The sequence below is a fragment of the Bos indicus genome, chromosome 29 (genome assembly GCF_029378745.1).
Source record: "Bos indicus isolate NIAB-ARS_2022 breed Sahiwal x Tharparkar chromosome 29, NIAB-ARS_B.indTharparkar_mat_pri_1.0, whole genome shotgun sequence".
Lineage (NCBI taxonomy): Eukaryota > Metazoa > Chordata > Mammalia > Artiodactyla > Bovidae > Bos > Bos indicus.
In genome coordinates, this window is record NC_091788.1 from 19,066,795 (window position 1) to 19,090,466 (window position 23,672).

The window sequence follows — 23,672 nt, forward strand, 5'->3', positions numbered from 1 at the left end:
TTCTGGAATTCTCTTGCTTTTTCGATGATCCAGTGGTTGTTAGCAATTTGATCTCTGGTTCCTCTGCCTTTTCTACAACCAGCTTGAACATCTGGAAGTTCACAGTTCACGTATTGTTGAAGCCTGGCTTGGAGAATTTTGAGCATTACTTTACTAGCGTGTGAGATGACTGCAGTTGTGCAGTAGTTTGAACATTCTTTGGCATTTACTTTCTTTGGGATTGGAATGAAAACTGACCTTTTCTAGTCCTGTTGCCACTGCTGACTTTCCAAATTTGCTGGCATATTGAGTGCAGCACTTTCACAGCATCATCTTTTAGGATTTGAAATAGCTCCACTGGAATTCCATCACCTCCACTAGCTTTGTTCATAGTGATGTTTCCTAAGGCCCACTTGACTTCACATTCCAAGATGTCTGACTCTAGGTGAGTGATCACACCATCTTGTTTAACTGGGTCATGAAGATCTTTTTTGTACAGTTCTTCTGTGTATTCTTGCCACCCCTTCTTAATATCTTTTGCTTCTGTTAGGTCCACACTCTTTCTTTTTATTGAGCCAGTCTATGCATGAAAAACATCTGTTTCTGCTTTATCAACTATGCCAAAGCCTTTGACTGTGTGGATCACAATAAACTGTGGAAAATTCTGGAAGAGGTGGGAATACCAGATCACCTAATCTGCCTCTTGCGAAACCTATATGCAGGTCAGGAAGCAACAGTTCGAATTGGGCATGGAACAACAGACTGGTTCCAAATAGGAAAAGGAGTACGTCAAGGCTGTATATTGTCACCCTACTTACTTAACTTATATGCAGAGTATATCATGAGAAACTCTGGGCTGGAGGAAGCACAGGCTGGAATCAAGATGGCCGGGAGAAATATCAATAACCTCAGATATGCTGATGATACCACCCTTATGGCAGAAAGTGAAGAGGAACTAAAAAGCTTCTTGATGAAAGTGAAAGAGGAGAGTGAAAAAGTTGGCTTAAAGCTCAACATTCAGAAAACGAAGATCATGGCATCTGGTCCCATCACTTCATGGCAAATAGATGGAGAAACAGTGGAAACAGTGTCAGACTTTATTTTTTGGGCTCCAAATCACTGTAGATGCTGACTGCAGCCATGAAATTAAAAGACGCTTACTCCTGGGAAGGAAAGTTATGACCAACCTAGATAGCATATTCAAAAGCAGAGACATTACTTTGCCAACAAAGGTTTGTCTAGTCAAGGCTATGGTTTTTCCTGTGGTCATGTATGGATGTGAGAGTTGGACTGTGAAGAAAGCTGAGCAGTGAAGAATTGATGCTTTTGAACTGTGGTGTTGGAGAAGACTTTTGAGAGTCCCTTGGACTGCAAGGACATCCAACCAGTCCATTCTTAAGGAGAGCAATCCTGGGTGTTCATTGGAAGGACTGATGCTGAAGCTGAAACTCTAATACTTTGGCTACCTCGTGTGAAAAGTTGACTCACTAGAAAAGACCCTGATGCTGCGAGGGATTGTGGGCAGTCTTCACTTATGGATCCATTCTAAATTATTCCACAGGACTTGAGATACAAAATTTTTTCTTTTAAAGTAAAACTTCCCATGATTTAAAAAAATGTTTTATTGAGATGTAATATTTTGCTAGTTTTATGTGGATACAACATAATAATTTGATATTTGTATATGTTGTAAAATGATCACAACAATAAATCTTTTTAACATCCATCACCACACATAATTACAATTCTTTTTTTGTGATGAGAAGTTTTAATGTCTACTCTCTTAGCAATTTTCAAATATACAATGCAATATTATCAAGTCTAGTTACCATGCTGTATGTTTCATTGTAATGACTTACTTATTTAATAACTGGAAGTTTGTCCCGTTTGACTCCCTTCACTCATTTCATCCACCCTTACCTCTGGCAGCCACCAGTCTGCTCTATCTATGAGCTTATTTTTTTGTTTTTTATATTTGACATATAAATGAGATCATAATGTATTTATCTTTCCATTTGACGTATTTCACTAATCACAGTAAACTCAAGGGTTCATCAGGTTGTCACAAATAACAAGATTTCCTTTTCTTTTAGGGCTGAATATTCTATTATATATACACGAAACATATTCTTTGTCCATTTATCTTTCAGTGGATACTTAGGTTGTATCTATATCATTATTGTTCAGTCACTCAGTCGTGTCTGACTCTCTGTGACCCCATGGACTGCAGCATGCCCAGCTTCCCTGTCCATCATCAACTCCCAGAGCTGGCTCACACTCATGTCCATCAAGTCAGTGATGCCATCCAGCCATGTCATCTTCTGTCATCCCCTTCTCCTTCTGCTCTCAGTCTTTCCCAGCATCGGTATTTTCCAGTGAGTTGACTCTTGTATCAAGTGGCCAAAGTATGGGAGCTTCAGTTTCAGCATCAGTCTTTCCAATGAATATTCAAGGTTGATTTCTTTAGGATTGAGTGGTTTGATCTCCTGGCTGTCCAGAGGACTCTCAACAGTCTTCTCCAGCACTACAGTCCAAAAGCATCAATTCTTTTGCACTCAGCCTTGTTTATGGTCCAACTCTCACATCCATAGATGACTACTGGAAAAACTATAGCTTTGACTAGACAGACCTTTGTCGTCAAAGGTGATGTCTTTGCTTTTTAATATGCTGTCTAGGTTTGTCATAACTTTCCTTCTAAGGAGCAAGCGTCTTTTAATTTCATGGCTTCAGTCATTGTCCACAGTGATTTTGGAGCCCAAGAAAATAAAATCTGCCGCTGTTTCCAACTTTTCCCCCATCTGTTTGCTCTGAAATGATGGGACCAGATGCTATGATACTAGTTATTTGAATGTTGAGTTTTAAGCCAGCTTTTTCACTTTCCTCTTTCACTTTCATTAGGAGGCCTTTTAGTTCATCTTCTGTTTCTGCCATTAGGGTGGTGTCGTCTGCATATCTGAGGTTGTTGGTGTTTCTCCCGGCAGTTGTGATACCAGCTTGTGCTTTATCCAGGCCAGCATTTTTCAGAATATACTCTGCATATAAGTTAAATAAGCAGGTGAAAACATATATCCTTGATGTACTCCTTTCCCAGTTTTGAACCAGTCCATTGTTCCATGTCCAGTTCTAACTGTTGCTTCTTAACCTGCATGCAGGTTTCTAAGGAGGCAGGTAAGGTGGTCTGGTATTCCCATCTCTTTAAGCATTTTCCATAGTTTGTTGTGATCCACATCATCAAAGGTTTTAGTGTAGTCAATAAAGCAGAAGTAGATGTTTTTCTGGAGTTCTCTTGCTTTGTCTCTGATCCATCGCATGTTAGCAATTTGATCTCTGGTTCCTCTGCTTTTTCTAAATCCAGCTTGAACATCTGGAAGTTGTTCCAGGTGTTCCAGGTGTTGTTCTCGGTTCACATACTGTTGAAGCCTTGCTTGAAGGATTTTGAGCATTACCTTGCTAGCATGTGAAATGAATGCAATTGTACAGTCATTTGAACATTCTTTAGCATTGCCTTTCTTCAGGATTGAAATGAAAAATGACCTTTTCTAATCCTGCAGCTACTTCTGAGTTTTCCAACTTTGCTGATATACTGACTGCAGCACTTTAACAGCATCATCTTTTAGGATTTGAAATAGCTCACCTAGAATTCCGTCACCTCCCCTAGCTTTGTTCGTGGTAATGCTTCCTAAGGCCCACTTTAACTCACACTCCAGGATTTCTGGCTCTAAGTGAGTGATCACACCATCATGGTTATCTGGATCTTTAAGACTTTGTCTGTACAGTTCCTCTGTGTATTCTTGCCACCTATCCTTAATATCTTCTGCTTCTGTTTGGTCCTTGTATTTCTGTCCTTTATTGTGCCCATCTTTTGTGCCCATGAAATGTTCCCTTGGTATCTCCACTTTTCTTGAAGAGGTCTCTAGTCTTTCCCATTCTATTTCTTTCCTCTATTTCTTTTCATTGTTCACACAAGAAGACTTTCTTGTCTCTCCTGCTATTTTTTGGAACTCTGCCTTCAGATCAGTATATCTTTCCATTTCTCCTTGTTTTTCACTTCTGTCCTTTTCTCTTCTATTTGTAAGGCCTCCTCAGGCAACCGTTTTGCCTTCTTGCATTTCTTTTTCTTGGGGATGATTTTGGTCACCGCCTCCTGTAGAGTGGTATGAACCTCAGTCCATAGTTCTTCAGACACTCTGTCTTTCAGATCTAATTCTTTTAATCTATTGTAAATGATGCTGCAGTGAATATAGAGGTGCATACATCTTTTAAAGTTAATGTTTTTTCATAAATACCGAGAAGCTGAATTCCTGAATTATATAATAGCTCTGTTTTAATTTTTTTTGGGGAATCTACATACTGGTTTCCATAGCGCCTGCGCCAATTTACATTCCAGCCAGTGGTGCACAGGGGTTGCCTTTTGTCCGTATCCTTCCAAACACTTGTTATGTTTTGTCTTTTTTGTAGTAACTGTTTTAAGAAAGATGAGGTTATATCTAATTGTTGTTTTGATTTGCATTTTCCTGATGATTAGTTGTTGTTGAATACCTTTTTATATACCTGTGGCCTGCATGTCTTCTTGGGAAAAATGTCTATTCCAATCCTCTCTATTTTTAAATTGGATTATTTTAATTGATATTCAGTTATATGAACTCTTTATATGTTTTTGGATATTAATCTGTTAAACGGATATATGATTTGTAAATATTTTCTCCCATTTGCTTTGCTATGCAGAGTAGTTTGCAGAGAAGTAGTTTGATGTATTTACCCTTGTTTGTTTTTGCTTTCATTCCTTTTGCTTTTGATGTCAAATTAAAAAAAAAAATCACCTAGGGTGATATTGAGGAACTTACTGGTTATATTTTCTTGTAGGAGTTCTTTGGTTTGATGTTTTACGTTCAAGAATTCAATGCATATTGAGTTGATTTCCATATGTGGTGTAAGATATTGGTTTCACTGTTTTGCATGTTTGTTCAACACTGTTTATTGGGGAGACTGTCCTTTCCTCATTGAATATCCTGGTTCTTGTCTCCTTTGTCATAAAATAATAGACCATGTATAATCATGGGTTTATTTCTCAGCTTTTTGTGGCATCCCATTGATCTGGTGTTTGTTTTTGTGCCAGTACTCTACTTTTTTAATTATTATAGTTTTGTAATATTGTTTGAAATTAGAAAATGTAATGTCTCCAGCTTAGTTCTTTTTTCTCAGTATTACTTTGGCTATTTGGGATCTTTTGTGGTTCCATACAAATTTTAGGATTGTTTATTCTATTTCTATAAAAAGTGCTATTGGAATTTTGATAGGGATTGCATCCAGTCTATAGATTGCTTTCAGTTGTATGGAAATTTTAGCAATATTAATTCTTTCAGTTGTTGAACATGAGGTATCTTTTCATTTCATGTCTTATAATTTTCAGTGGATAGCTCTTTAAGGTCCTTGATTAAATTTATTCTTAAGTATTTTATTTTTGTTAATGATTATGTAAATAAGGTTGTTGATCTTAATTTTTTATGTATTTGTTATCAGTGTGTAGAAATGCAACAGATTTTTGTATATGTGTATCCTGCAACTCTAGCTTTAATTAATTAGATCTTTCCAGTATTTTGATGGAGTCTCTAATATTTGCTCTATATAAAATTTCATCTTCACATAGAGAAGGTTTTACTTCTTTCCAATCCTGATGCCTTTTATTTCTTTCTCTTATTTTGCCTGATTGCTCTAACTAGGACTTCTAGTACTATGTTGAATAGGAGTGGTGAAAGTGTATGGTCTTGTCTTACTCCTGATCTTACAGGAAAAGCTCTTAACTTTCATCATTGAGTAAGGTGTGGGCTTGTGATATGTGACTTTATTTCATTTATTTTATTGATTTCTATACCCAGTTTGCTGAGAGTTTTTTTTTTTTTTTTTTTAATCGTGAATGGGGATTGAATTTGTCAGATGCTATTTTTTCATCTGTGGAAATGATAATATGATTTTAATCTTTCATTCTATATGTTAATGTGATAATGACATATATTGATTTGTGTGTAGAGAACTATTCTTGTATTACAGGGACAAATCCCACTTGATCATAGTGTGTGATTCTTTTAATGTGCTGTTATATTTGACTTGTAGTATTTGTTGTCAATTCTTGCATCTATATTCATCAGAGATTTTGGCCTTGTAGTTTCTTTTCTTGTCTTTCCTTGTTTTCTTTTCTTTCCTTATCTGGCTTTTATATCATGGAAATGCTGGTAAAAAATGTTTGTTTTTTCTTTTTTAAACATTTAAAAAGAAGTTTTTAAAATAAATTTGAGAGTGTTCTCTCCTCTTCAGCTTTTGTTAAGAGTTTGAGAAAAATTGATGTTAATTCATCTTTAAATGTTTAAATTCTACCAGTGAAATAATTGGTCATGTGCTTTTCTTTTTGGGGGAGGTTTTTGATTACTGATTCACTGTCCTTTCTCATTACTTCAAATCTTACTCTGATCAGATTTTCTAGTTCTTCATGATTCAGTCTTGGTAGATTGTATGTTTTTAGAAATTTATCCTTTTTTCTAGATTGTGCAGTTTGTTGGCATATAGTCATTCATTTTGTTGTTCAGTTGTTCAGTTGTATCCAATTCTTTTTGACCCATGGACTGCAGCATGCCAGGCTCTCCTGTCCTTCAGTATCTCCTGGCATTTGCTCAGACTCATGTCCATTGAATTGGTGATGCCATCCAAACATATCATCCTCTGTTGCCTCCTTCTCCTCCTGCCTTCAATCTTCCCTAGCATCAGGGTCTTTTTTAATGAGTTAGCTTTTCACATCAGGTGGCCAAAGTATTGGAACTTCAGCTTCAGCATTAGTCCTTCCAATGAATATTCAGAGTTGATTTCATTTAGGATTGACTGGTTTGATCTCCTTTCTATCCAAGGGGCTCTGAAGAGTCTTCTCCAGCACCACAGTTTGAAAGCATCAAAGTTGTTAATAGTCATCTATTATGTTCCTTTCTGTGATTTCAGTTGTAGAGACTCCTTTTGAATTTAAATTTTTATTTATTTGGATCCTCTTTTTTCCTTGGTTAGTCTTATTGAAGCTTTGTCAATTATGTGTATTTTTTCAAAGAATGAAGTCTTAGTTTTGTTAGTTTTTTTCTGTTGTTTTCCTATTCTTTGTCCCTACTCTGTATTTCATTTACCAAGTAAATTTAGCTCTTGAATGAAGAGAAATCCTTGAGGAAGAACCTTGTTGCATAAAGTGATCGGCCCATACAGAACTGTATAGTTCGCCCCCCGAAGGAAGATCTGGCTGTTTACCTGGGTGGTTGTGCACCAGGCCAAGAGTACTTTTGGGACAGTTACTGGGTACTGACTCTGAATTGATACAGATTTCTAGAGATATAAAGCAGCACTATAATTCACCACTCAGAGTAATCAATGGAAGTAAGTAATCATTGGAATACCCAAACCCACCCTGCGGTTATTTCTGTAGGTTTGGAATGCATAGTTGGAATAAAATACTCTGAAGCAGGCAGAATGCTCACAGCAATACTCCATTTTCAGATAAAAGTTATTAAAACACAAGAGTGAGGTCCCATTGTTTCTAAAGCTACAGATAAAGTTATTGGGCAATATTCCATTGCTCCCATAGCAAATTACCACAAATTCAGTGGCCTAAAGCAATACCCATTTATTTCCTCATAGTTCTTTGGGTCAGATGTCAGGCATGGTTGGTTAGGTACTCTGCTTAGGATCTCATAATGAAATCAAGGTGTCCACTAAGCTAAACTTTTACCTGGGTCTCTGAGAATTCACTTCTAGGTTCATTCAAGTTGTTGGCAGAATCCTGTTCCTTCTGGTTGTAGGAATGAAGTACTCTTTCATGAATGATTGTCAGATGGGAGTAGTTCTCAACTTCTAGCTTGTGACATTCTCTATCTTCCAAGTTAGCAGTGGTGTTTCTAGTCCTTTTCACTCTCAAATTTCTCTGACTTCTCCTTTATCATCTCTGTGACTTCCACTTCTGATTTAAGAGCTTATATGATTACATTGGATTCAGTCTGATAATCCAGAGTAATCTCCCTAATTTTCTCATTTATTCTTTTTTTTTTTTTTAACTTTTTATGTTGGAGTATAGTTGATTCACAATGTGGTATTAAGTTTCTGGTGTATAGCAAAGTGACTCAATTATACATGTCAGACTTTATTTTTCTGGGCTCCAAAATCACTACAGATGGTGACTACAGCCATGAAATTAAAAGACGCTTACTCCTTGGAAGGAAAGTTATGACCAACCTAGATAGCATATTCAAAAGCAGAGACATTACTTTGCCAACAAAGCTTCATCTAGTCAAGGCTATGGTTTTTCCTGTGGTCATGTATGGATGTGAGAGTTGGACTGTGAAGAAGGCTGAGCGCCGAAGAATTGATGCTTTTGAACTGTGGTGTTGGAGAAGACTCTTGAGAGTCCCTTGGACTGCAAGGAGATCCAGTAGGTCCATGCTGAAGGAGATCAGCCCTGGGATTTCTTTGGAAGGAATGATGCTAAAGCTGAAACTCCAGTACTTTGGCCACCTCATGCGAAGAGTTGATTCATTGGAAAAGACCCTGATGCTGGGAGGGATTGGGGGCAGGAGGAGAAGGGGACGACAGAGGATGAGATGGCTGGATGGCATCACTGACTCGATGGATGTGAGTCTGAGTGAACTCCGGGAGTTGGTGATGGACAGGGAGGCCTGGCGTGCTGCGATTCATGGGGTAGGAAAGAGTCGGACACGACTGAGCGACTGATCTGATCTGATCTGATCTGATTCTTTTTCAAATTCTTTTCCTATTGTTCCATAACATTGAGCAGAGATCCCTGTGCTATACAGTAGATCCTTGTTGGTTATCCATTTAAAATATAACAGTGTATACATGTTGATCCAAAACTTGCTAACGGCCCCTCCTCCCATAATCATAAGTTCATTATCTAAGTCTGTGAGTCTGTTTTTGTTTTGTAAGTAAGGTCATTTGTATCTTTTTTTTTTTTTTAGATTCTGCATATAAGGGATATCATACAATATTTCTCTTTCTCCGACTTACTTCACTCAATATGACAATCTGTAGGTGCATCCATGTTGCTCAAGTGGCGTTATTTTATTCTTCTTAATGGCTCATTAATATTCCATTGTATATATTAATATGTGCCCCAACTTCTTTATCTGTTCCTCTGTCGATAGATGTTTCTTCTATTGATAGACACAACTTCCATGTCTGTTGTGGACAGTGCTGCAGTGAACACTGGGGTGCATATATTCTTTCAGACTGTTTTTCTTTGAATATATGTCCGGAAGTGGACTGTAGGATCATATGGTAGCTCTATTTTTAATTTTTATAGCAACCTCCATACTGTTATCCGTGGTGGCTGTACCAGTTTACATTGCCACCAACAGTGTAGGAGGGTTCCCTTCTCTTCACATCCTCTCCAGCATTTATTGTTTGTGGATTTTGTGACGGTAGCCACTTTGACTGACTATTTTAAAGTCAGCTGATTTTAACCTTAATTACATCTGCAAAGTTCCTTTTACAAACATCATCACTCATATTATACTAAATGATAATGATCATGGGAGCGGAATTCTGTGTGTGTGTGTCTATATATTTTTCTCTTCTTTCATTCTACCATTGAAAATAAGATGCATTCATAGTAGTTAACCATATATATCAGTACTTAAATTAGAGGTGTAAACATCCCATAGAGGTGATAAAGGAACTTTGTATCCTCTTTTGGAGAGAGGATTGATATAGTTTTGGTTGTTTGAGAGATAATCACATCATGTAAGATAGAAAGCAAGGATGGTTAATGGAGGTGTACATGAATACCAAGTTGACCATGAGTAGACGGTGGTAGTGTAATATATTTCTCACAATTCCATTCCCAGTATAAGATTGGGTTAGGATTAGTTACAGGAGAAATTCATTTAGTTTGGAAGCAGGAAGTGAATCATAGATGTTTCTTTATACTCTGAAGATCAGTGATACACCCAGGCATTATGATGGCCTCCATGCAGTGTATCTAGTAATTCACTTAGTTGGCATGGGGAAGCAATTGGGCCCACATTCTTATTGCTCCTGCCAGGTCTGCTTCAGCTTCTTCATATCCTAGGATGGATTAGTTAAATGTAGCCAAATGATGAAAGGCATGAACTGTTTCTGTGGGTCACCTTTTTTATCTAAGGTTGGAGGAAGTGTGTTATGACTTTACTGAATTCAGTTCCATTGCTCAGTCGTGTCCTACTCTCTGTGACCCCATGGACTGCAGCACGCCAGGCCTCCCTGCCCATCACCAACTCCCAGAGTTTACTCAGACTCATGTCCATTGAGTCAGTGATGCCATCCAACCATCTCATCCTCTGTCATCCCCTTCTTCTCCCACTTTCAATCTTTCCCAGCATCAGGGTCTTTTCCAATGAGTCAGTTCTTCACATCATATGAACAAAGTATTGAAGTTTCAGTTTCAGCATCAGTCCTTCCAATGAATATTCAGGACTGATTTCTTTTAGGATGGACTGGTTGGATCTCCTTGTAGTCCAAGGGACTCTCAAGAGTCTTCTCCAACACCATAGTTCAAAAGCATCAATTCTTCGGTACTCAGCTTTCTTTATGGTCCAACTCTCATACCCATACGTGGCTACTGGAAAAACCATAGCTTTGACTAGATGGACCTCTGTTGACAAAGTAATGTCTCTGCTTTTTAATATGCTGTCTAGGTTGCTCATAGGAGAAGGCAATGGCACCCCACTCCAGTACTCTTGCCTGGAAAATTCCATGGACGGAGGAGCCTGGTAGGCTGCAGTCCATGGGGTCGTGAAGAGTCAGACACGACTGAGCGATTTCACTTTCACTTTTCACTTTCATGCATTGGAGAAGGAAATGGCAACCCACTCCAGTATTCTTGCCTGGAGAATCCCAGGGATGGCGGAGCCTGGTGGGCTGCCATTTATGGGATCGCACAGAGTCGGACATGACTGAAGCAACTTAGCAGCAGCAGCAACAGGTTGCTCATAACTTTTCTTCCAAGGAGCAAGCGTCTTTTAATTTCATGGCTGCAGTCACCATCTGCAGTGATTTTGGAGCCCCCCAAAATAAAGTCTGTCACTGTTTCCCTATCTATTTGCCATGAAGTGATGGGACCGGATGTCATAATCTTAGTTTTCTGAGTGTTGAGCTTTAAGCCAACTTTTTCACTCTCCTCTTTCACTTTCCTCAAGAGGCCGTTTAGTTCTTCTTCACTTTCTGCCATAAGGGTTGTGTCATCTGCATATCTGAGGTTAGTGATATTTCTCCTGGCAATCTTGATTCCAGCTTGTGCTTCATCCAGTCCAGCATTTCTCATGATGTACTCTGCATGTAAGTTAAATAGGCAGGGTGACAATATACAGTCTTGACATACTCCTTTCTTGATTTGGAACCAGTCTGTTGTTCCATGTCTGGTTCTAACTGTTGCTTCCTGACCTGCATACAGATTTCTCAAGAGGCAGATCAGGTGGTCTGGATTCCCATCTCCTTCACAATTTTCTACAGTTTGTTGTGACCCACACAGTCAAAGGCTTTGGCATAGTCAATAAAGCAGAAGTAGATGTTTTTCTGAAACTCTCTTGCTTTTTCAGTGATCCCACGAATGTTGACAATGTGATCTCTGGTTCCTCTGCCTTTTCTAAAACCATCTTGAACATCTGGAAGTTCACGGTTCATGTACTGTTGAAGCTTTGCTTGGAGAATTTTGAGCATTACTTTACTAGCGTGTGAGATGAGTGCAATTGTGTGTTACTTTGAGCATTCTTTGTCATTGCCTTTCTTTGGGATTGGAATGAAAACTGACCTTTTCCAGTCCTGTTGTCACTACTGAGTTTTCCCAATTTGCTGGCATATTGAGTGCAGCACTTTCACAGCATTATCTTTTAGGATTGGAAATAGCTCAACTGGAATTCCATCACCTCCACTAGCTTTGTTTGTAGTGCTGCTTCTTAAGGCCCACTTGACTTTGCATTCCAGGATGTCTGGCTCTAGGTGAGTGATCATACCAACATTTGTTATGTGAAGCACAGGGTGCTAGATAGTGAGCTGAAGCAACAAGATGGTTCAGCAACAGACTGCAAGAGAAATTAAAATAAAGAAGTGTATTATTTGTAGGTACTGGAGGAAGTACATGGTACTTTGGGGCCACACAGGGAGGTCAAGGGAGAATGTAGACAGAGAGTGAGGCACGACCTAGGCACATGCCTTTATTAGGGTCTATGGCCAGAGTGCTTTGTGATTTCTGGGCTAGGGCCAGATTGGTTAAGTCATACTATAAGAGGAAAGTTATTGTGAGCCCTATGAGAGTCTTGTCTAAGGGGCACATAAAGCACACAGGTGCTGGGAAACATGGGAGACTGTTGACCACAAGGGCTGTTGTGAAAGTCATATCAAGAACTTTTATTTGCTTATGACTAAGGGCTGCTGTCTAGATCCTGTCTAGATCACTAGCACCCGAGAGTGCTAGTGTCAATTTGAGGTCTCTCTGGCCCATTGGACAAACAAATTGGATGCCAGGCAGTATCATTGATGCTAAGCTAATATGGAGAAATACCATCAGCTAAGGTGTTAACATTAGCTAATGAGAGTTAGCTTCCAACAACAAAAAAGACAGCTCTACACATGGACATCATCAGATGATCAATACCTAAATCAGATTGATTATATTCTTTGCAGCTAAAGATGGAGAAGCTCTATACAGTCAGCAAAAACAAGACCTGGAGCTGACTATGGGTCAAATCATCGGCTCCTTACTGCAAAATTCAGTCTAAAATTGGAGAAAGTAGGGAAAATCACTAGGCCATTGAGGTCTAAATCAAATCCCTCCACACAGTGGAGGTTACAAATAGATTCAAGGGATTAGATCTGGTAGACAGAGTGCCTGAAAAACTATGAACAGAGGTTCATAACATTGTACAGGAGGTGGTGACCAAAATCATCCCACGGGAAAAAAAAATGCAAGAAGGCAAAGTGGTTGTATGAGGAGGCCTTACAAGAGCTGAGAAAAGAAGAGATGCCAAAGGCAAAGGAAAAAGGGAAGGATATACCCAACTGAATGCAGAGTTCCAAAGAATAGCAAGGAGAGATAAGAAAGCCGCCTTGTGTGAGCAATGAAAAGAAATAGGGGAAAACAGTAGAGTGGGAAAGACCAGAGCTCTCTTCAAGAAAAGTGAGACATCAAGGTGAGATACCAAGGAGACATCTCATGCAAAGATGCGCACAATAAATGACTGAAATGACAAGAATAGATATTAAGAGTATTAAAATATTAAGAAGAGGTAGCAAGAATACACAGAACTGTGTATTTCTTAATGACCCAGATAACCACATTGGTGTGGTCACTCAACCTAGAGCCAGACATCCCGGAGTGTGAAGTCAAGTGGGCTGTAGGAAGCATTACCACGAACAAAGCTAGTGGAGGTGATGGAATTCTAGCTGAGCTTTTTCAAATCCTAAAAGATGATGCTGTTATAGTGCTTCACTCAATATGCCAACAAAGTTGGAAAACTCACTAGTGGCCCCAGGACTGGAAAAAGTCAGTTTGCATTCCAATCCCAAAGAAAGACAATACCAAATAATGTTCAGACTGCCATACAATTGCACTCATTTCACCTGCTAGCAAGATTATGCTCAAAATCTTCAAGCTAGGCTTCAGTAGTACATAAACCGAGAACTTCCAGATGTTTAAGCTGGATTTAGAAAAGGTAGAGGGACCAGAGATCAAATTGCCAACATCTTTTGGATCACAGAAAAAGCAAGAGAATTCCAGAAAAACGTCTACTTCTGCTTCATTGACTACACTAAAACCTTTGACTGTGTGGATCACAGCAAACTGTGGAAAATTCTTGAAGAGATGGAAATACCAGACCACCTTATTGGCTTCCTGAGAAACCTGTATGCAGGTCAAGAAGCAACAATTAGATCCGGACATTGAACAATGGACTGGTTCAAAATTGGGAAAGGAGTACATCAAGGCTGTATGTTTTCACCATGCTTATTTAACATATGCAGAATACATCACGTGAAATGCTGAGCTGGATGGCTCACAAGCTGGAATCAAGATTACCGGGAAAAATATGATTAACCTCAGATGATAGCAGATGATGCCACCTTAATGGTGGAAAACGAAGATGAACTAAAAGGCCTCTTGATGAAGGTGAAAGAGGAGAGTGAAAAAGCTGGCTTAAAACTCAGCATTCAGAAAACGAAGATCATGGCATCCGGTCCCACCGCTTCATGGGAAATAAATGGGGAAACAGTGGAAACAGTGTCAGACTTTATTTTTCTGAGCTCCAAAATCACTACAGATGGTGACTGCAGCCATGAAATTAAAAGACGCTTACTCCTTGGAAGGAAAGTTATGACCAACCTAGACAGCATATTCAAAAGCAGAGACATTACTTTGCCAACAAAGGTCCGTCTAGTCAGGGCTATGGTTTTTCCAGTGGTCATGTATGGATGTGAGAATTGGACTGTGAAGAAGGCTGAGTGCTGAAGAATTGATGCTTTTGAACTGTGGTGTTGGAGAAGACTCTTAGAGTCCCTTGGACTGCAAGGAGATCCAACCAGTCCATTCTAAAGGAGATCAGTCCTGGGTGTTCTTTGGAAGAACTAGCGCTGAAGCTGAAACTCCAATACTTTGGCCACCTGATATGAAGAGTTGACTCATTGGAAAAGACCCTGATGCTGGGAGGGACTGAGGGCAGGAGGAAAAGGGGACGACAGAGGATGAGATGGCTGGATGGCATCACCGACTCGATGGACGTGAGTTTGAGTGGACTCTGGGAGTTGGTGATGGACAGGGAGGCCTGGCGTGCTGCGATTCATGGGGTCGCAAAGAGTTGGACACGACTGAGCCACTGAACTGAACTGATGTTGAGGTATGTTCCTTCTATTTCTGCTTTCTGGACTTTTTTTTTTTTTTATCATAAATGGATGTTGAATTTTGTCAAAGGCTTTCTCTGCATCTATTTAGATAATCATATGGTTTTTATTTTTCAATTTGTTAATGTGGTATTTTATGTTGATTGATTTGTGGATATTGAAGAATCCTTGCATCCCTGGGATAAAGCCCACTTGGTCATGATTTATGATCTTTTTAATATGTTGTTGGATTCTGTTTACTAGAATTTTGTTAAGGAATTTTTTACCTGTGTTCATCAGTGATAGTGGCCTATAGTTTTCTTTTTTTGTGGCATCTTTGTCAGGCTTTGGTATTAGGGTGATGGTGGCCTCATAGAATGAGTTTGGAAGTTTACCTTCCTCTGCAGTTTTCTGGAAGAGTTTGAGTGGGATAGGTGTTAGCTCATCTCTAAATTTTTGGTAGAATTCAGCTGTGAAGCCGTCTGGTCCTGGACTTTTGTTTGTTGGAAGATTTCTGATTACAGTTTCAATTTCTGTGCTTGTGATGGGTCTGTTATGATTTTCTATTTCTTCCTGGTTCAGCTTTGGAAAGTTGTACTTTGCTAAGAATTTGTGCATTTCTTCCAAGTTGTCCATTTTATTGGCATATAGTTGCTGATAGTAGTCTCTTGTGATCATTTGTATTTCTGTGTTATCTGTTGTGATCTCTCTATTTTCATTTCTAACTTTATTGATTTGATTTTTCTCCCTTTGTTTCTTGATGAGTCTGAGTAATGGTTTGTCAGTTTTATTTATCTTCTCAAATAACCAGCTTTTGGGTTTGTTGATTTTTGTTATTGTCTCTTTTGTTTGTTTTGCATTTATTTCTGCCCTAATTTTTAAGATTTCTTTCCTTCTACTAATCCTGGGGTTCTTCATTTCTTCCTTTTCTAGTTGCTTTAGGTGTAGAGTTAGGTCATTTGAATTTTTTCTTGTTTTGAGGTAAGCCTGTATTGCTGTGAACCTTCTCCTTAGCACTGCTTTTACAGTGTCCCATAGGTTTTGGGTTGTTGTGTTTTCATTTTCATTCGTTTCTATGCATATTTTGATTTCTTCTGTGATTTGTTGGTTATTCTGCAGTGTGTTGTTCAGCCTCCATATGTTGGGATTTTTAATAGTTTTTCTCCTGTAATTGAGATCTAATCTTACTGCATTGTGGTCAGAAAAAATGCTTGGAATGATTTCAATTTTTTTGAATTTACCAAGGCTAGATTTTTAATTTTTAAATTTTATTTTTAAACTTTACATAATTGTATTAGTTTTGCCAAATATCAAAATGAATCCATCACAGGTATACATGTGCTCCCCATCCTGAACCCTCCTCCCTCCTCCCTCCCCATACCATCCCTCTGGGTCGTCCCAGTGCACTAGCCCCAAGCATCCAGTATCGTGCATTGAACCTGGACTGGCATCTCGTTTCATACATGATATTTTACATGTTTCAATGCCATTCTCCCAAATCTTCCCACCCTCTCCCTCTCCCACAGAGTTCATAAGACTGTTCCATACATCAGCGTCACTTTTGCTATCTCCTACACAGGGTTATTGTTATCATCTTTCTAAATTTCATATATATGCGTTAATATACTGTATTGGTGTTTTTCCTTCTGGCTTACTTCACTCTGTATAATAGGCTCCAGTTTCATCCACCTCATTAGAACTGATTCAAATGTATTCTTTTTAATGGCTGAGTAATACTCCATTGTGTATATGTACCACCGCTTTCTTATCCATTCATCTGCTGATGGACATCTAGGTTGTTTCCATGTCCTGGCTATTATAAACAGTGCTGCAGTGAACATAGGGGTACATGTGTCTCTTTCCGTTCTGGTTTCCTCAGTGTGTATGCCCAGCAGTAGGATTGCTGGATCATAAGACAGTTCTATTTCCAGTTTTTTAAGGAATCTCCACACTGTTCTCCATAGTGTCTGTACTAGTTTGCATTCCCACCAACAGTGTAAGAGGGTTCCCTTTCCTCCACACCCTCTCCAACATTTATTATTTGTAGACTTTTGGATTGCAGCCATTCTGACTGGTGTGAAATGGTACCTCATAGTGGTCTTGATTTGCATTTCTCTGATAATGAGTGATGTTGAGCATCTTTTCATGTGTTTGTTAGCCATCTGTATGTCTTCTTTGGAGAAATGTCTATTTAGTTCTTTGGCCCATTTTTTGATTGGGTCATTTATTTTTCTGGAGTTGAGCTGGAGGAGTTGCTTGTATATTTTTGAGATTAGTTGTTTGTCGGTTGCTTCATTTGCTATTATTTTCTCCCATTCTGAAGGCTGTCTTTTCACCTTGCTGATAGTTTCCTTTGATGTGCAGAAGCTTTTAAGGTTAATTAGGTCCCATTTGTTTATTTTTGCTTTTATTTCCAGTATTCTGGGAGGTGGGTCATAGAGGATCCTGCTGTGATGTATGTCAGAGAGTGTTTTGCCTATGTTCTCCTCTAGGAGTTTTATAGTTTCTGGTCTTACGTTTAGATCTTTAATCCATTTTGAGTTTATTTTTGTGTATGGTGTTAGAAAGTGTTCTAGTTTCATTCTTTTACAAGTGATTGACCAGTTTTCCCAGCACCACTTGTTAAAAAGATTGTCTTTTCTCCATTGTGTATTCTTGCCTCCTTTGTCAAAGATAAGGTGTCCATAGGTGCGTGGATTTATCTCTGTTGCCTCTGGTTTTCAGTCTTATTCTTACAGTAGCCTCAAGACTTCTATATCTATATAGCACCGATGATACAACATCTAGGTTAATGATGAAAAATTTCTCCACGGTGGGGGACACCTGGTGAGGTACACAGAGTTACATGGAGAAGAGAAGAGGGAGGAGGGAGATAGAGGTGAACAGGAGGAGAAGAGGGGGAATCAAAAGGGGCGAGAGCAAGCTAGCCAGTATTCACTTCCCTGTGTGCTCTCCACAGTCTGGATCCATCAGAGATGTTCACGGAGTTACACAGAGAAGAGAAGAAGGAGGAAGGAGACAGAGGTGGCCATGAGGATAAAAGGGGGGAATCAAAAGGAGAGCAACAGATCTAGCCAGTAATCAGTTCCCTAAGTGTTCTCCACAGCCTGGAACACACAAAGAGATTCACAGAATTGGGTAGAGAAGAGAAAGGGGAGGGAGGAGATAGAGGCGACCTAGTGGAGGAAAAGGAAAGTCCAAAGTGGGAGAGAGCAATCCTGCCAGTAATCTCGCTCCCAAGTAAAAATGGGTATTGAAGATAGGGTTCTTAAAGGTACAAAATTGATAACAAATACCAAAAAGCAAAGATTAAAAATCTAGAGTAGAGGTTAGATTCTCAAAAATACAATATTAAATAAAAAAGCAAGTCACAAAAATTATGAAATATATATATATGAAGTTTGCTTTAAAAATTGGGTCTTTTATTTTTGCAAAGTAATAGTAGGTTATAAAAATGAAAATTAAGGGAGTAATAGAGGACTTAAAAATAAAAAAAATTTTTTTAATTTAAAAAATGATAATAGTAAAAACATATCTAGGACTTTCTCTGGTGTTGTTCTGGACAGTGTGGGGTCAGTTCATCTTTAGATAGTTCCTTGATCCAGCTTATACTTCTCAAGATCTATAGGCCCCTTCCTATGTAGTCGGTGCTAACTGCAGGGTTTTAATCTATTGCACCTGTCACTTCCAAAGTGGTTCCCTCTGTTTATTTTAGCTTCTTCTGTTTGCTGATCTCTTCAGTGTCTGATTTCCACCCTGACACTAGAGGGGCAGTGGTGGTCACTTTTTTAGGTTCACATGTTCAGATGTGCTGTGGGGAGGGAGGAACACTGCAAACAAATATCACTGGCGTGTGTGGGGAGTGCTCGCAGTGTCTTGGCCACACTGGGTTTGCCCCTGCTCATGATGTATGTGCTTTCCCTGTCTACGCTGCTCAGGCTGTAGATTGCTCTGCCAGGAATTGTCTGGGGTGGGCCCTGGGTTGTATGTACTTCCCAGGCCTAAGTCGCTCAGGTTCAGGTTCTCAGGTATTCCACAAAGGCGCAGACTCTGGCTGCCCTCGCCTGCCTGTCTCCGGCGGTGGATGGTCCTTTGTTCTGTGAGCAGGCCTGGCGGTGTCTTAGGTTAGGGCTTTTCATGGGATAGCTATCCCACAGTCTGGGTTGCTATCTCAAGTTAGTTCTAGTTAGTTCCCTCAGATTGCCCTTGGGGCATTCATGCCTGGTCCTTACCCTAAGCAAAGCAGCCCACGCCTCCCTGTCCAGTCCCTGCTTGCTAGTGGCAGATGCGAGCGTCTGCTCTGCTTCTCTGCTGGGAGTTGCCGTTAGGCACGTAATCTGTGGGTTTTAATTATTTATTTATTTTTTTTCCTGGTTATGTTGCCCTCTGAGGTTCCAAGGCTTGCCACAGACTCGCTGGTGAGGGTGTTTCCTGGTGTTTGGAAACTTCTCTCTCTCTCTTTTTTTTGCAATAAACTTTTTTTTTTTTTACATTTGAAAGGAGATTTTATTTTATTTTTTTAAAATATAAATTTATTTATTTTAATTGGAGGTTAATTACTTTACAAGGTTCGATGCAGGATACTGGATGCTTGGGGCTGGTGCACTGAAACGTCTCTCTTTTTTAAGACTCCTTTCCCAGGATGGATCTCTGTCCCTGCCTCTTTTGTCTCTCTTTTTATCTTTTATATTTGTTCTTACCTCTTTTCAAAGACAATGGGCTACCTTTCTGGGTGCCTGATGTCCTCTGCCAGCATTCAGAAGTTGTTTTGTGGAATTTGCTCAGTGTTCAAATATTCTTTCGATGAATTTGTGGGGGAGAAAGTTGTCTCCCCGTCCTATTCCTCCACCATCTTAGGACCGCCCCCTCCACTTTTTTCAATTCCGCTCAGCTAAACAAACACCTTTTCATTCTTCTCATTTCCATGCTACCTGACTACTACTACCTATAGTGAGTACAAATCCATAGGTCAAGAACTAGAAGATGGAAAGAGAAAAAGAAAAAAAAAAAAACAAAAACATGTAAAATTCTTCCTGCAGTTCATGGTGAGTGGGTGGTAACTTTACCTGAATTTGGTGAGAGGATTTTGAGCTGAGCTAAACTATAACAATATCAATATTTAACATGTGATTGAATGTACAAAAGAAGACCTTTTAGGTTCAAAGGGAGTGAAGGAAAATAGATGTGGCCAGAGAAATGATTAGGGAAGATAGAGGCACCATTAAATAGTAAACTTTAACTTCCTCACTTGGAAAAAGAAGTCAGTATCATTACTTGGCTAAGCAGTTTGCTGAATTCTTTGACTGTATCTCAACAGCTATTAAGTCCATCTTTCATTAAAAAAAAATTGAAATATGGCTAATTTGCCTCCTTGGTAGCTCAGTGGTAAAGAATCTACCTGGTAATGCAAGGTGTGTGGATTTGATCCTTGGGTCAGGGAGATCCTCTGGAGAAGGAAATGGCAACCCACTCCAGTATTCTTGTGTGGGAAACTCATAGACAGAGGAACCTGGTGGGCTACAGTCCAGGGGCTCACAGAGAGTTGGACACAACTTAGCAACTAAAACAGCAACAAAATAACTAATTTACAAGTGTAAGCAAAGTGATTCAGCTATACACACACACACACACACACACACTTGCATACATATATATATTTTTTTCAGACCTTTTCCATTATAGGTTATCTTGCAAGTTTTCTGAGATTTCCATTTTATTGTTTTGATAATTAATGTGCTTGTTTTAAAACATCTATTTTAGTTATATGAATGTGAGACCTTTCTTTTTCTGAAGATCTTGATTACTTCATCGTTCTTTTTTGATCATTCTATTAATTACGTTTTTACTATTCAGATTATTCTTTTAATTGACATACTGCATGAATTTGTTGACACTCCTTACATGTTTTGATTGCTGTCTGTGAGCTTATCTTTTACAGAGAACTCTTAGCGTCTTGATCTGGGATAGGTCTTGCTTGGATAGCTGCTTGCTTATTACATTCTTCTTGACGTATAACTCCTCACCAAGGAGAATTTCCTTACTTATTTGTAATGTGGTTTTTGTTCACACATCTATATTTTATACAGACATACCTTGGAGATATTGAGGGTTCATTTCCAGACCACAGCAATACAGTGAATATAGGAATAAAGCAAATCACACAGTCTTTTGGTTTCTCAGTGCACATAAAAGTTCTTTTTATACTGTACCATTACTATACTGTAGTCTGTAAGAGTATCATAGCATTATTTATAAAAAATTTTCGTGCCTTAGTTAAAAATTATTTTATTGCTAGATAGCTAATCATAGCTATTTATGAATAACTTGCCTTCAGCAAGTAGTGGTAGTAACACTAAAGATCTTTGATCACAAATCACTACAACAAATATAATAGAAATGAAAAATCTTGAAATATTGCAAGAATTGCCAAAATGTGATACAGAGATAGGAAGTAAGCAAATGCTATTGGAAAAATGATGCCAATAGTCTTGCTTGATGTATGGTTGCCACAAACCTTCAGTTTATAAAAAATGCAATGTCTTCAAAGTGCAGTAAGACAAGTTATAGGTCTGTATTGTTAAAATATAATTTCTCCAGGTTTTATGTGGTGAGAAGGTAATCTCTGTTATCTTGAAATGAACAGTCTAAAACAGTTTTGACATACAATACATGGAACAAATTTAATCCTCTTTCTCTTAGCTTATCATTAACAGTTTTCTCTCACAATCTCCTTTAGGAATAGAACATGTCAAGGCAGTTTTTAAAGAGGTCAAATATCTTACACAGGATAGAGAAATTGACATGGTGGCTTGCAGTTATATAAGAAAACGTACATTCACATAAGCCAGAAACCTTCCAAAATGGAAAGTGTTAAGTTTTATTAAGGCAGTAGACTTTTTCTCTTTTAGAATTCCAGAACTTCTATATCATATTGTTTTTAAAAGAGAATATGTGTTTTGAATATATATTCTGAATAACTTTTTAAAAATGATACCACTTATACAGAGCCCCATTTAAAGCACCCAGTTGCCATTAGGACAAAGTTAAAAGTTCTCCACTAAATATCCCCAAAGCTCTTCACACATCTGTTCCCAAATTGCTTCTCGTATCTCCCTCTGTTTTCTTATACCTCATCTAGTTGGTCTTGTCGCCCCTATCCTTGATGTAGATGCTACTATTTTTTTTTTTTACTGTATTTTAAGGATTGAAACTTATTTTTGCAGGGTCATTTTTATAGGTACAGGGCTCTGGTTCTTCTGGTCCATTGTCTTACTGAGTTTCCTTGGGATCCTGGCTGCCTACACATCATTGCTGTTGGTGAGTAATGTTTTCTGTTTCTCCCACTCCTTTCATGAGTAGCCTCACTAGGTACTCTGTCTGTGGCATGGTTCTCAGTTGGTGCTGGGAGCCCTCAGAACCTCAGATCACACTTAGCAGAGTTGGCATTTACATTAACCACTTGAATATTAGGCAGGAGGGATAGATGTAGGAAAAAAGGCTTGTGCTGTTAGAAGATGTGTCTTACCACTTTGACCCTTAGAAAGAGTGGTAGAACATCCTTTTTCTCTTCTATTTCATAGCCTACTTCCTGGTTCACTTAGTATTATCATTTTAGATGCTCACACCTTCACATGGCAGTACCTTTACCTATTGAACTACTCATTCTGTAGCCTATCCCCTAACGAGTAAGTCTTTCTGGGTCTTATAAACTAGCTAGTGTGTCAAACCTGTTCTAATGCACAATTGCTAGCCCCTTAGTCCAGGTGCACTAACCTGGTGGCTCAGACAGTAAAGTGTCTGTCTGTAATATGGGAGACTTGGGTTCAATCCCTGGGTCAGGATCCCCTGGAGAAGGAAATGACAACCCACTATGGTCCTCTTGCCTGGAGAATTCCATAGACTGAGGAACCTGGTAGGCTGCAGTCCATGGGGTCGCAAAAAGTTGGACTTAACTGAGCGACTTCACTTAGTCCAGGTGCAGAATACCTTTTAGCAAACGTCTTTAGGCGGTAGAGACCCTGCCTATGTTTCTTGACACAGTAGGGTCATGTAGTATGAGAAATTCAGGCCAGGAAATTTGAAGAAGTGGAAAGCTTGTGAGACTGATTCTTAGTTAATTGGAGTTTTTCAGTGCCCTTTTATACATGGGGTATATATATCTTTCTCTGATTTCATGATTCCTTGTCTCCACTGATTTCCTGTCTGATACAGAAGAACTCAACCCCCAAATCAGTTAATATTTGCCTTAATTTTTCATTCAACAAAATGTGTTGATTATTATATGAGTGATAAATACTGAGGATACAGAAATCAACAAGACACATGCAGTTTCTGTTCTCATGTGGGGCACTTCAGAGTGACAGGTATGAGACATAAAGTTATAATAGTCCTTAAATCTTAAAAGATGAAGCTGTTAAAGTGCTGCACTCAATATGCCAGCAAATTTGGAAAACTCAACAGTGGCCATGGAACTGGAAAAGGTCAGTTTTTATTCCAATCCCAAAGAAAGGCAATGCCAAAGAATGTTCAAACTACTGCACAATTGCACTCATCTCATATGACAGCAAAGTAATGCTCAAAATTCTCCAAGCCAGGTTCAATATGTGACCTGGGAACTTCCAGATTTAGTAAAGGCAGAGGAACCAGAGATCAAATTGCCAACATCCGTTGGATCATCAAAAAAGCAAGATAGTTCCAGAAAAATATCTACTTCTGCTTTATTGACTGCACCAAAGCCCTTGACTGTGTGGGTCACAACAGACTGTGGAAAATTCTTTTACAGATGGGAATGCCAGACCACCTTACCTGCC

At 39.0% G+C, this 23,672-nt stretch overlaps 1 protein-coding gene across 9 annotated transcripts in view; it reads left to right on the plus strand.

The window, feature by feature from the left end:
* LOC109554006 (glycerophosphodiester phosphodiesterase domain-containing protein 4-like) overlaps window positions 1-23,672 on the plus strand; it is a 165,130-nt gene that overhangs the window by 12,792 nt on the left and 128,666 nt on the right. For all 9 annotated transcript variants that reach the window (XM_070783305.1, XM_070783304.1, XM_070783310.1 and 6 more), the window contains one exon: window positions 22,086-22,179. In XM_070783305.1, the coding sequence (XP_070639406.1) occupies window positions 22,086-22,179 (94 nt within the window). The remainder of the gene's footprint in view (window positions 1-22,085; window positions 22,180-23,672) is intronic.